Source organism: Copadichromis virginalis, linkage group LG17 (genome assembly GCF_057382275.1).
Source record: "Copadichromis virginalis isolate Kocher_CV1m ecotype Utaka linkage group LG17, C_Virginalis_male_GT1.1, whole genome shotgun sequence".
NCBI lineage: Eukaryota > Metazoa > Chordata > Actinopteri > Cichliformes > Cichlidae > Copadichromis > Copadichromis virginalis.
The window spans coordinates 40,924,216-40,938,217 of record NC_140634.1 but is presented as its reverse complement, the minus strand read 5'-3'; the positions used below and the strand labels follow the sequence as shown (position 1 = coordinate 40,938,217).

General features: G+C 44.7%; 1 protein-coding gene across 4 annotated transcripts in view; it reads right to left on the bottom strand.

Annotated features, from left to right (window-relative positions):
• The window catches only part of LOC146689993 (pleckstrin homology domain-containing family A member 5-like), a 160,993-nt gene that overhangs the window by 29,162 nt on the left and 117,829 nt on the right, over nt 1-14,002 (bottom strand). For all 4 annotated transcript variants that reach the window (XM_085436293.1, XM_085436296.1, XM_085436295.1 and 1 more), the window contains 3 exons: nt 11,462-11,581; nt 8,369-8,422; nt 1,770-1,850 (listed from right to left, as the gene is read on the bottom strand). In XM_085436293.1, the coding sequence (XP_085292419.1) occupies nt 1,770-1,850; nt 8,369-8,422; nt 11,462-11,581 (255 nt within the window). The remainder of the gene's footprint in view (nt 1-1,769; nt 1,851-8,368; nt 8,423-11,461; nt 11,582-14,002) is intronic.

Genomic DNA, 14,002 nt, shown 5'->3' with positions numbered 1-14,002 from the left:
GAGTCTGTCTCCTGCTTCACACTGAAAATCAAAAATTCTCTTAAAGTTAAGAAGTCTCTTAGAAGTTTAAAAAACAACAAAAACCTAACATCACCTGTAAAGCTCACTGACTAACATTTTCTACCTGTTTGTTTAGTTTGTGCATAAACAGAAATGTAAAATTACCAATCTGTGGTCTCAGGGAAAGCTCAAGTGTGTTGAAAACATCCCTGCTCTAATGATCTCTGCTGCTGTCACTGCAGATCCACAGTGCAGTGGTTTATAAATTCACGTAGCAAGCAAATGGCTACTAGTTCCTTTGGGGGTGCATCAAAAAGGGCATGTGCCAAATCAAGCATGTTGTGGTCTCGTGACAAGGAAAATTTGAAGGTACCATTAACTGTGTGCAGAGTAAAAGCGTGATTCCCAGATCACGAGAGATTCTACTTTTACTAATGAGTGACTAAAGAGTGGAACCAAGTCCACAGAGATAACCCCACGCCATAATCCCCCCTCCACCAAACTTGGCACAATGCAGTCAGACAAGTACAGTTCTTCTGACAACAACCAAACCCAGACTCGTTCATTGGCTTGCCAAATGGAGAAGCATGATTCATCACTCCAGAGAGCACATCTCCACTGCTCTAGAGTACAGCGGCAGTGTGCTTGAATGCAGCTGCTTGGTCACAGGAACCCACAGGAAGTTCTCTGCGCTCTGCTCTCTAGCTAAGCTGAAGTTTGGAGGTCTGTGGAGGTTGACTTAGCAGAAAGCTGGCAGCCTCTGTGCACTATGTCTCGATGCACACTCAATCATCCAGGCCCCATCCTATCACAGTACTAAAGTGGACTTCACTGAGCTCCTGAAAGCAACCACTCTGCATGCCTTGGTGGTTGACCTTATGAGCCTGTGTAAAACGATTATACATGAATTCAGCGGTTTGGATGGGTTAGTGAAGACTTTTGGCAATATAGAGCAGTTCCAGCTTATAACTCAACCTAAAACATCGACTGTCCTGAGATTGACCAACTGTGTCCTTCTGCTTCTACCCATGTACAGATTCTTTGGTATTCTTGTAAAGAAATCTGACACGGTTTCCTGAAATGTCATGTCAGTTTTTAGTTTTCAAAAAAACAAACCTGTAATACAAACACATTAAACCAGTCAAGCATTCCCCAAGTAAACCTCAACAATAAACACTGCTGTGTGACGGGAGACGCCATCACTCTGACACTCATTGCAGCCACAAATCATGCTCAGTTCCAGGTGCATAAAGAAAGGAAAGCAGTGAAATGAGATGTGCAGGAAACAAAAAGAACGTCACATACACTTCAAACATTGCAATAGGTGAAACATAGGAAGGATCACTGTGGAACAACTGACAGATGAACTGACTGCATCCAAAACATGATAACTAGGTTAACAGTGGAGGGGATGATGTGGATAGACAACTACTGGAAACATCTGGCTTGAGTCTGCTCCCCCTCATTCAAAAATATAGAGTTCTGCAAGAAATAACTTGGACGTAAACTTTGGATAAGAAAACCAAACGACCAAGATTTATCAGCAGCAATAGTTTCATAAATGCATATTCCTCTAAATGTTTGATATTTCATGTTGAGAGGGGATTTTTCACTTTAAAAATGAATAAATAAATAAATGACTTGCTGAACGAAATCGTGCAACTTTGGTGCTCCAGCATGTAAAGATAAACTGAAGGTTGACTGTGTGACACGTCCCTAACAGAGATGCCTGCACAGTGACTCAAGCCAGAACCTGCCTAAGACCTTACTTGCTGGTAGAGTTGTGGCCTTGGTGCAGAGTTCTCAATCATAGTGTGAATCATGAAGATTAGAGGCTCATTCTCCTTCGTCTAGCGGAGCGCCGTGGAGAAAGAAGATACAGTGATGTAATAACACAGCTATAACTGTTGCTGGAGGATGAAATACTGTTTAATAACTGCTTTGTAAACAAAACTGGAAGACAAAAAGTAGGATAAACACACCTGTCACAGTTTAGTGTTCTGTCACTCCACCTCTGACCAATCTTATTCTAAAGCCTTTCTGATCAATCCTAACTCTCACCTCAAATCTATAATAACCTGCAAAGAAATGTCAGGTCATGTATACAACCAAAGAGCAATATTTATGATATTTCTCCAAGGAGGTGCTTTTGGATTTTTGGATGTAATTAAAAAACAACAAGTCTTCATTGAGTCAGTGGTTTCTAGGTATGACCAAGGACCAAATGATATTTGTCCCAGGTGAGGTACTGCAGTTCTCCCATAGGATTGACCTAATCACAGATTTAATGCACATACACTATGTTGCCAAAAGTATCTGCTTGCTTGCACTCACAGGCATATAAACTTGAGTGACTTCCTATTCTGAATCCATAGGGTTAAATATGATGCCAGCCCTCCCTTTGCAGCTATACCAGCTTCTGTTCTCCTGGGAAGGTTTTCCACGAGGTTTAGGAACGTGTTTATGGGAATTTTTTGGCCATTCTTTGAGATGTGCATTTGTGAGGACAGACACTGATGTTGGACTTGGCCCGGCTCGCAGTCTCTGCTCTTTTTCATCTCAATAGAGTTCTATCAGGTTGAGATCAGGACTCTTCAGTTAATCTCTTCCATAACAAGCTCGCTCACTAATGTCTCTATGGACCATACTTTGTGCACTGCTGTGCAGTTATAGTGGAACTGGAATTCTCAAACTGATCCCACAAAGCTGGGAGCATGAAACTGTCCAAAATGTTTTGGTGTGGTGAAGCATTAAGAGTTGCTTTCAATGGAAAAAGGAGCTGAACTCCTCAAAAAAAAAAAGAAAAAGAAAAAAATCCCAACTTATATACTTATATACCCCATCTTACAAACTTTACGACTGGTAAATGCAGTCAGGCAAATATCGCTCTCCTCCATCGGACTGCCAGGAAAAGTGTGATTCAGCACTCAACTGATGCTTTACATTGCACTCGGTGATATAAGGCTTGGATGCAGATACTCGGCTATGGAAACCAATTCCATGAAGGTTTTAGACACTGTTCCTCAGCTAATCTGAAGGTCGGAGGTCTGTAGTGACTGATTCTGCAGAACACTGGTCATTTCTGCACCCGCTGACCCTACTCTTTGATTTTATGTAGCCTCTACTTTGTGACTGAGTTTCTGCGATTTCTAATCCTTTTCACTTTGTTCCAATAGCCCTAACAGTTGACTGAGAACTATTTAGCAGCAAGGAAATTTCACAACTGTACTGGGTGCACTGGTGGCACGATATGGTACCATGATGGAATTCACTGAGCTCCTTAGACCAACCCATTCTCAAATAGTCTGCATGCCTGTGAGCTTAATCTTCACACCTTTGACCACGAAAGTCACTTTGATGATTTGGAGGGGTAAATGGTAAATAGCGCTTTACTAGTCCCTAAGGACTAAAAGCGCTTTACACTACAGTCATCCACCCATTCACACACTGGTGATGGCAGCTACATTGTAGCCACAGCCACCCTGGGGCGCACTGACAGAGGCGAGGCTGCCGGACACTGGCGCCACCGGGCCCTCTGACCACCACCAGTAGGCAACGGGTGAAGTGTCTCGCCCAAGGGCACAACGACTGAGACTGTTGGAGCTGAGACTCGAACCGGCAGCCTTCCAATTAAAAGACAAACTGCCAACTCTTGAGCCACGATTGGTGTGTCAATACTTTTGGCAATATCGTGTAGGGTTTTAAAATTTCCGTACAATGAATATCAACTTGCAAAGACAATGAACATCAGTTTGCTTCGAATTTCAGCAGCATGAAAGTAAAGACATGTTATACACCAGCAGTCCCCAACATTTTTGCACCACGGACTGGTTTATGTTCGACAATCCAGTCTGTAAGTCTGACGTCATCAGCTGTGCCTGGGCCCAGACTACGATGCAGCTCCCAAAGTCAAACAAACACTGCGGCATCACTGAGAGTTAAAAACTGTAAATTCTTTCATCTTTAATGAAATGATCAGTGGCAATAAAAACAGAGAGGCCGACAGTGAACACTGACTGATTTTAGGGGCTTGTTCAAATTAAATGGAACAAGATACAAAGTATTAAAACATGTTAAAAACACAGCAACCTTAATAAACACAGAAGGCCGGGAGGCAGGATTCATCAGGTCATCACTTAATGACCAGATATTTTCACGGACCGGCCTTTAAGGTGTTGCGTATAAATACAGCAAAATAAAACTAGTACCGGTACCAAAAAAAGAAGATTTATTCATAACACACGTGAAAAGACCCAGGGAAACAGAGTTAACGATAAAAACCGCTAGAAACCCTGAAAACCATAAGTTTCACACCAAGCCTCAACTCTCGCGGCCTGGCACCAAACGACTCACGGACCGGTACCGGTCCATGGCCCGGGGGTTGGGGACCGCTGTTATACACAGTGTATCAGATTTTTTAGAGGCCACGATGCAAAGCACCTGCCCATAAAGCTTTCTAGGGTCCATTCACTTCTGTATTAGATGTTATACCCTTTACATTTCTATCTAAAGGTAGAATTTCATGTAGTTTCATGTTAAATAGTCATGTAGACAATTCAGACTCTGATGTGGTTTCCTTCTCTTTCTTTTCTTTTTTCTTTATGCTTGTATAAAATGTGGTGTGAGGCAAAGATAAAGGCAGAGAATAACTAAGAAAACTGAAAATAACTCCCTTCCACAAAGACTATGTTTTCACAGAAGGACGACCTTTTCAGTACTGAGCAGTCCTGTTCAATAATAGAGGGAAGGCTAGTCCTACCTAACAGGCTGAAAATAAACAGCACATTTCGATGCCTGATCCTGGTATGACATGTGCAAACTGCCAACAGATTATGTTTTCCCAGAAGGATGAGCATGCTGAAGAAGAAGAATGTGCTCAGAGATGTCAACGTCCTGGCAATCTTAAATAGCCCAGTGTGTGCAGGTCATGAAAACAACCTGGTGATAAATATCACTACAGGTTCAGACTTTTTTTTAAAGATCCAACTGAAATCTGGAATCAAAGTAATTAAAGAGAATCCAACATAACTGCATCACAGTAACAACGTGCTTCTTACAAGGAATACGTTAACAGTAGTGTAGTGTTTATAGTGTAGTGTTTATAGTGTAGTAGGGCCAGTGTTGGGGAGTAACGGAATACATGTACCGCCGTTACGTATTTAGAATACAAAATATGAGTAACTGTATTCCGTTACAGTTACCGTTTAAACAGGTGGTATTCAGAATACAGTTACTTTGTTGAAATAAATGGATTACACTGCGGTACTTGTTTCATTTTGTCGCGGGTCAGGACTGTTTGGGTTTTGTTTGACAGCTACGCTCTTTGTTCCAGGCGGCAGCGTTACGGTTGCCATGGTTACAGGGCGACGCTCTCTCTCTCTGCGACTGTGTGTTTCCTGGGTGAGAGAGCGCCTTTTCGTTGTTGTTGTTGTTGTTGTGCTAAGCTAACAGGCAGAATGCTACAAGCATAGCTCTAAAGAATGTAGCATCATGGGCAGTGTAGTCCGTGCTGCAGGGAGAATGGACTGCCATACACGTTATGGGTCTGTGAGCGCGAGGAGGGAGAAAAAGGGGAGTGGAAAGGTACGAGTTGTCATCGAGGAAAAAGGGGAGCTGGAAGCATGTAAATATAATAATAACCACTGCAGCCAAGAAGAGAGCCTGACGAGCCCAGTTGTAAGTAAGCTATTAAGACTCGACTGTACACCGTGTTCCTGTTTTCGTCTGAAAACAATAAGTTCCGTTGGAGCAGTCTTTCAACGCCTCTCTCTGTCTCTCGCAAGAAAAGTTGACCCACACAACAAAGTAAAGCTATTTTTCGGCTACGAGCCGACAGGGACCCCGCCGTATTAGTCAGAGGTCCCTTTACTACAGTTCGGAGTCGCGGACCTTCAGTAATAGTAATAAATCACACAGCAATAGTACATTCACGTTGTTGTAAAAAGCATGATAATATATTAAGTAATCCAAAGTATTCAGAATACGTTACTGTCATTGAGTAACGTAACGGAATACGTTACAGAATACATTTTGGGGCATGTATTCTGTATTCTGTAATGGAATACATTTTAAAAGTAACCTTCCCAACACTGAGTAGGGCTGCCACAAACGATTATTTTGATAGTCGACTAGTCACCGATTATTTTTGCGATTAGTCACTAATCAGATCATCATCCATTGGACGTAAAACGTACAGCTTATTGCACCAGCAGCATCTGCTCTTATATAACTATCATTAGCTTACAGCTTTAAGTGTTTAAGGTCTGTGCTAACTAAAAATAAAGACAAGATGATAGTTTATTAAATTTTAATGAAATTTGCAGATTGTTTCGGTGGAGTTTAATAAACTCCTTGCTATCTAAAATATAACAGGACACCGGAGTAAATTCTTGAGCATCTCACACTTCTGATAATCAGCTGTCTGCTTGATGTTTATTCAGCTGTGTAAAAACTATAACTTTAATCTCAGCCAAACCGATTTACTCAGGAACAAATAAAATACTAAAAAAGCCAAACAATAACATTTTTAAGTTATCTAAGTGACTCATATATCATGTTTAACCTGAGCAGCGAAAGACGGCGGTGGGTTTGAAAACGATTAGCCGGGAGTCCGGTGTTCTCACGGCTCTAGTTAGCCTAGCCCCCGGTTCGCTATCGAGCTAGTGGGTAACAGACGTCTCCGAAAACGTCGGAGCGCTTTTGAAAATATGCGGTGTCTTGATAAACTGAGCAGATATTAGAGGTTTACACAGCTACATTCTCGCCTGAAAATATGTTAAACGTTTATTTTGTGACCCAAAAAGATTAATAAGAGCAATATTAAAACTAACTAGCTGCCGCCATTGTTGACAACTGAGCAGAACTGTCACTACCTGATCCGTACCCCGCATGCGCGAAAGGTGTCTACTTCCGGTCGAACCGTTTTACGATAGTTACGGGTCAGAGTATCTGTCAAGATGTTAAGAATAACAAGTATCTCTTAAAATGTTTCCGATAATGAAACATTTAATATAATGTAGACAAAAACAAAAAAGTAAAAAGATAGTGACAGATCAGGGCTCCCGATCCTCACTGCGCATGTGCAAAGTCGGACCGTACAAATCGGGTCTACCCGATCCGTACCGCGCATGTGCAGGGGTTTTCTTCTTCTTCTGTTCGTTTAATGGCAGTTTACTCCCCAGTGTACGAGGATACCGCCACCTGCTGACCGAGCGAATAAACCCTATTATAAACTGAATTAGCGTCATTACAAACGTGTGTTAAATTTGATTTAGTGATAGTCGAGTGTGTTTATGCTTGTCTGTGAGGAGAGGATTGTTGGAAAAGTGATGATGATGTCCGCTATCACTGTCAATTGCCAGTAAACACTTCATCTGGCTGATGAATCTTCGCGTGACATATTACAAATTCAGTATTATTAACTCTGTCATTAGGCACCATTCTTCTTATTTGACGGTGCTGTTGTTTAATCGGGGGACGCTCTCTGTTGAGGAGAAAAGCAAAAATTTGTTGCGGATACGGATTATCCATTATCCAGTCAAAAAGGAGGCAGAGCTGTTGAGAAATGCTAGGAGCTAACTGGGCGCTAACCGTGTCATTCAAATATATTGAATGTCGCAATGTTGGCAAAGAGAGGAAGTGACGTAAGATTTGCGCATGCGGGGTACCAATCGGGTTTCCGGTACGGATCGGGTAGTGGCAAGGGCTGCGCTATGAATTCTGGGACACAGCTTCTTCTTCTTCGGGGTTTAACGGCAGCTGGCATCCTTGTACATGCAGTGCTGCCATCTTCTGTTTCAGTCCGTTATTACACTCTTAAATCCTGCTACTTATTCCTGCGTCTTTCAGGATCTTACAAAGCTTCAAACGACGCGTCGACTATTAAATCAGTCGTCGACGATTTTGATAGTCGACTAATCGTGGCAGCCCTATAGTGTAGTGTTTATAGTGTTTATAGCTTCACAAACTGCGGATTCAAACAAGTAGCTGCATTATAATATAGACTTCATACTCATATATGATTCGCAACCAGTTTCAAGTCTTTGCAAGTTGAGCTTCAAACTTCATACATACTTAACGTCACTGAACCCAACAGCTATCTACAAATTAGCCCACTGAACAAAGCATTGGGCAAAAGTGCTACAAATGCTGCAGGAAGTTTGTAATGCAATTTCAGCTTCAGAATGAAAGATTCTGAATAAACACGCAAAGAAATAAAGGATAAAATAGATCATTGTAAATGTGTGTACATTTACAGAAGATTTTCTGGAAACAAGCAAATGTTCTCTTCCAGTAAGTGAAAACTGGATCTTCCCATGACTCACAAAATGTTTTATTTGATTTAAGACAAGAGGAGCAGAGTGCTCACCTGACTTTCCAGGTATATAAGGTTCCTCTGGAGATGATGGAAGAGAACATCAGTCTTCAGTAGCCAAGAAGGAAGGAGAGAAGAAATAGGAAAAGTTTGGTAGACACATTAGTACAGAGGCAAAAGCAGGAAAGGAAAAGACAAAGTTACAGAGGAAGAGTTCACAAAAACAGAAGAGAGAGAGAATGACAGCAAAGAATTTGAATCTTAACCTCAGTTTATGTACAATCGTCCCTAAATATCATTATGGCTTCCTATGTGTCTGGGGCGGCAGCAGCAAAAGTAAACACAGGAAGAAGGTGCTGCGTTCTGGACTGTTGGAGAACACAAAGCATTTACGTTCATTTGCCGTGATCTATAGTTCTTTCCTGCACTGAGAATACGAAGCATATTTGGCTACGGACGTTTTTCGCTCAAACGTGTAATTTGGATCACTTGGTGTTTCGTTCACATTCGCACCATAAATGCACCAGTCTGGAGTTCATCTGGGACCGTACGGAGAGCGTCTTCCAAAGCATCTTGGTATGGTTGTTCTGATCCACAGCCCAGCGCCATTTCTGTGTTCACACTTGCACAAACCAACTGCAGCAGGGAAAACGAAGCAGAGCTCGATTTAAACCGAACAAACACAAACTCGCTCAGCAAACTGTCCACATAAGTCATTAAATTAATATTATAATCTGATATCTATTTTTGTCACGTTCCTGGGTCCGCTCTCCAAATGTTTGTGGCTTTCTCGTGTTTGTTTCGCTCATTCCTGATGTGTTTAATGTTTCATGTGTTCTTCCTTAAACCTCTGTTATCGCTCTCGTAGACTGAGTTTAGCATTTTCATTGTTTTCTGGTTTAGTTTCTTAGTCAGATCCTGCTTGTGTTGTGTTCACGTCTGTGTCAGTTCTAGCTTCCCTTTCTGTCCGTGTTCTTCACTTCCCATCTTATTTTGCTTGTCCTTCGGCTTGCGTTAAGTTCTGTCCTGCTGTCACTTCAGCACTCCAGTGTCCCACAGCCCTAGTGTGTGTTTTAGCTTCTGTGGATACCCACACTTGATGAATTAATGACTCTTCTTTAGTTTATCACAGTCTGCATTCTGGGGCCTCACTCGCCTCCCTCACAGTTTTATAGTTTGAAACACTTGAGCTCACGCACCGCAGTAGGTTCAGGCCTACAAACTAAATTCACGACATGACGGTGGAATATCTGTCACGCCATCTCCACACGCAGCGTGGAATAACTTCTTGATCTTCAATACATAAAAGAAGACAGATACAACATACATACTGATGGGCTCAAAGCAGCACGTCATGCACGTGTCGTGTGACCATCACAGCTAAATACTAAATACTTTGTTTTAAAAAGTAAAACAAAGTATTCCTCTGTATTTGAATTATGAAGGGATTATGTTCCTGAATGTTTAAACGTGAATTCTTTATGTTCAGAATAACAAAGAAAATGAAATGATTTTACTGATTTTAAAGTTTAGACTTTGTGTTAAACCATGTAAGTCAGATATACGAGTTGTGGGTGGACATCGGATGATTACATGTCAACAACTTTATTAGACGACCAAAATATGAAGATGTGACGTCCGGTGAAGGAAGGTGGAGGACGGGTGAGCAGGTATAAATGTGGGGTGTAAAAGAGATTCTTCCTTTAGTCTTCTGTGCAATGAGCAGTTCAGAACATTGGATCTAAACAGGTCACCGTTTAAACTCCCCGCAGAGACGCGAGAGGGGGAACCGAAGTCCAACCTGTGAACTCATTAATCGACTTTGGGATTTTGTCTTTTCATCAGCTCATTTTTGCCGTGTTAGATGGTTGAATTGACCACATCACACTTCGACTGAATGCTGCTTTCCTATTGGGTGATTATCATGGGGATAAGTGCATCTTTGGGCCTAGTTGAGATTCAAGATTCTTTATTTGTCCCGTGCATAGTTATACAGGTGTAACACGCAGTGAAAGGTGACCTGATACGCTCCTCTGTGCAGAGAAAAAAAGAGCCTATATACAGTGAATGAGTATATACAAGTGGGTGAGTTATGTACATTATATAAATAGAAATAAAATAAAACAATCTGGATGTGCTCATCTCCAAGCTCTCCTCACCAAAGACAAGAACAAACTCAGCTCAGAGTTAGTCAGATAAGTATTCAGGTGATTTGATGATTGTTTTGTGATTTTGTTTGTTTGCTTCGTCTCCTGCGAAACTTCTTTGATAACATTTCCTGCAATTAAAGTCTAAATTGTGGAAATGGACCTTTTAAGCTTTTGTGAAATAGTAAAGGTAACAGTCTGAGCATTATTCTTTATTCCTGTAAATAGCTCACACAGGCTGGCCTGGCAGTCAAAAATAACCTTTCCTCGGAGCCTGCTGTCAATTCTACTAAAATAATCCCAGAAATTACAAGTGCCACGATCCATGGGGGAGCTACAGGTGGGACTGATAGAATTTGGCTATTCAGGTTTCTTTTCTTTTGTCTGGAGGGAAGACACCTGGATGACTCGGAGGCAGTTAGGACTGGGCGACTGGACAAACCCATCCACCATTAATGCCACAACAATACTCCACAGTGACACTGTTTCTTTGTGTTTAAATAAAAAAGAGGTAAGCATAGAGTGAGGGTTAGGGAGGTGAGTCAATACAGCCGGCTGACTGCCGTCTAATTCCATGAACATGAAGACCAAGTTTGAGGGACCTCGTGAAACAGTTCTGAATCATTTGACAGTCAGTATTTTTTGCTAGTTTGTGTCTACGTGCAGCACCAGCACAGTTTATCCACGCAGCTCGCTAATCTTAGAACTATCGTCTTTTGTCAAAATATGGTCACAAAAGTCAACGTAGCCGTGGTTACAGGATAACATCGAGCCATCAAGATGCCAAATCCAAATGATGGAGGTGACATCTTTTACATACAGTCTATGATTTAAACCAAAACACGAGATTTTTCCAAACCGAGCAGACACGACGTCTAAACCAGACGATGAATAGCGGTCCTCTTGCAGATACATACAAATGCACACAGTGTGTGTTTTGACTGCTTGGCTGGGAAAGCACAAATACGTGCATGCACAAACACATACACTCAGAGCTGACCTTTGCGTTGTGCCCTTCCATACCAACGGCCATTAGCTGAGCTACTGTGTGTTCCCGCAGGCTGTTGAGCTCCGCCTGCTGCCGGCGAAGCTTGATCAGCAGCAGTGTCAGCTCCTCCGGCTGCACAGAGCAACACACAGAGGAGAACCACTGCAATGCATTTCTGGCTCATTTGCTAGAACAAATTAAAGGCAACTAATTAAACACAACTTCAGAGCAAAGACCAACACACACACGCGCGCACACAAACACACGCGCGCACACAAACACACGCGCGCACACACGCTCACTCACACGCTCACTCACACGCACACACACGCGCGCACGCAGGCACAAACGCGCACACACACGCTCACTCACACGCACACACGCACACACACGCGCGCACACACGCACAAACGCGCACACACACGCTCACTCACACGCACACACACGCGCGCACGCAGGCACAAACGCGCACACACACGCTCACTCACACGCACACAAGCACACACACAAACACACGCGCGCACACACGCACACAAACACACGCGCGCACGCACGCACACAAACACACGCGCGCACGCACGCACAAACGCGCACACACACGCTCACTCACACGCACACACGCACACACACACACAAACACACGCGCGCACACAAACACGCGCGGGCGCACACGCACGCACAAACGCGCACACACACAAACACACGCGCGCACACAAACACACGCGCGCACACACACACACACACTAACTCACACGCACACACGCACGCGCACAAACACACTCACTCACACACACGCACGCGCACAAACACACACACAAACACACGCGTGCACGCACTCACTCACTCGCACGCACACAAGCACACACACAAACACACGCGCGCACACACGCACACAAACACACGCGCGCACGCACGCACACAAACACACGCGCGCACGCACGCACAAACGCGCACACACACGCTCACTCACACGCACACACAAACACACGCGCGCACACAAACACGCGCGGGCACACAAACACGCGCGGGCGCACACGCACGCACAAACGCGCACACACACGCTCACTCACACGCACACACACAAACACACGCGCGCACACAAACACACGCGCGCTCGCTCGCACGCACGCACAAACGCGCACACACACGCACACGCACACACACAAACACACGCACGCACACAAACACACGCGCGCACGCACACACACTAACTCACGCACGCACGCGCACAAACACACTCACTCACACACTCGCACGCACGAACGCGCACACACACACACTCGCACGCACGAACGCGCACACACACACACTCACTCGCACGCACACACGCTCACTCACTCACCACACACACACGCTCACTCACCACACACACACGCTCGCGCACACACACACACACACGCTCACTCACCACACACACACGCTCGTGCACACACACACACACACACGCTCACTCACACGCACACACACACACGAACGCGTGCACACACACACAAACACACGCACACACACTCACTCACATGCACTCACTCACTCACCACACACACACGCTCACTCACCACACACACACGCTCGCGCACACACACACACGCTCACTCACACGCACACACACACACGAACGCGTGCACACACACACAAACACACGCACACTCACTCACACACACGCACTCACTCACCACACACACACGCTCACTCACACGCACACACACGCTCACTCACACGCACACACACACGCTCACTCACACGCACACACGCTCACTCACTCACCACACACACACGCTCACTCACACGCACACACACACACGAACGCGCGCGCACACACACAAACACACGCACACACACTCACTCACACACACGCACTCACTCACCACACACACACACACTCACTCACACACACACACTCACATGCACACACACAAACGCGCGCGCACACACACAAACGCGCGCGCACACACACAAACACACTCACTCACCACACACACACGCACGCTCACTCACACGCACACACGCACTCACTCACCACACACACACGCACTCACTCACCACACACACACACACTCACTCACACACACGCACTCACACGCACACACGCGCGCGCACACACAAACACACTCACTCACCACACTCACACGCACTCACTCACTCACCACACACACACACACACTCACTCACACGCACACACACACACGAACGCGCGCGCGCGCACACACACAAACACACGCACACACACTCACTCACACACATGCACTCACTCACCACACACACACTCACACACACACACACGAACGCGCGCGCACACACACAAACACACGCACACACACTCACTCACACGCACGCACTCACTCACCACACACACACACACACTCACCACACATACACACACTCACTCACACACACACACGCACTCACTCACACACACACACGCACTCACTCACTCACCACACACACACACACACACTCACTCACACACATGCACTCACACGCACACACGCGCGCGCACACACAAACACACTCACTCACCACACACACACACACACACTCACTCACACACACTCA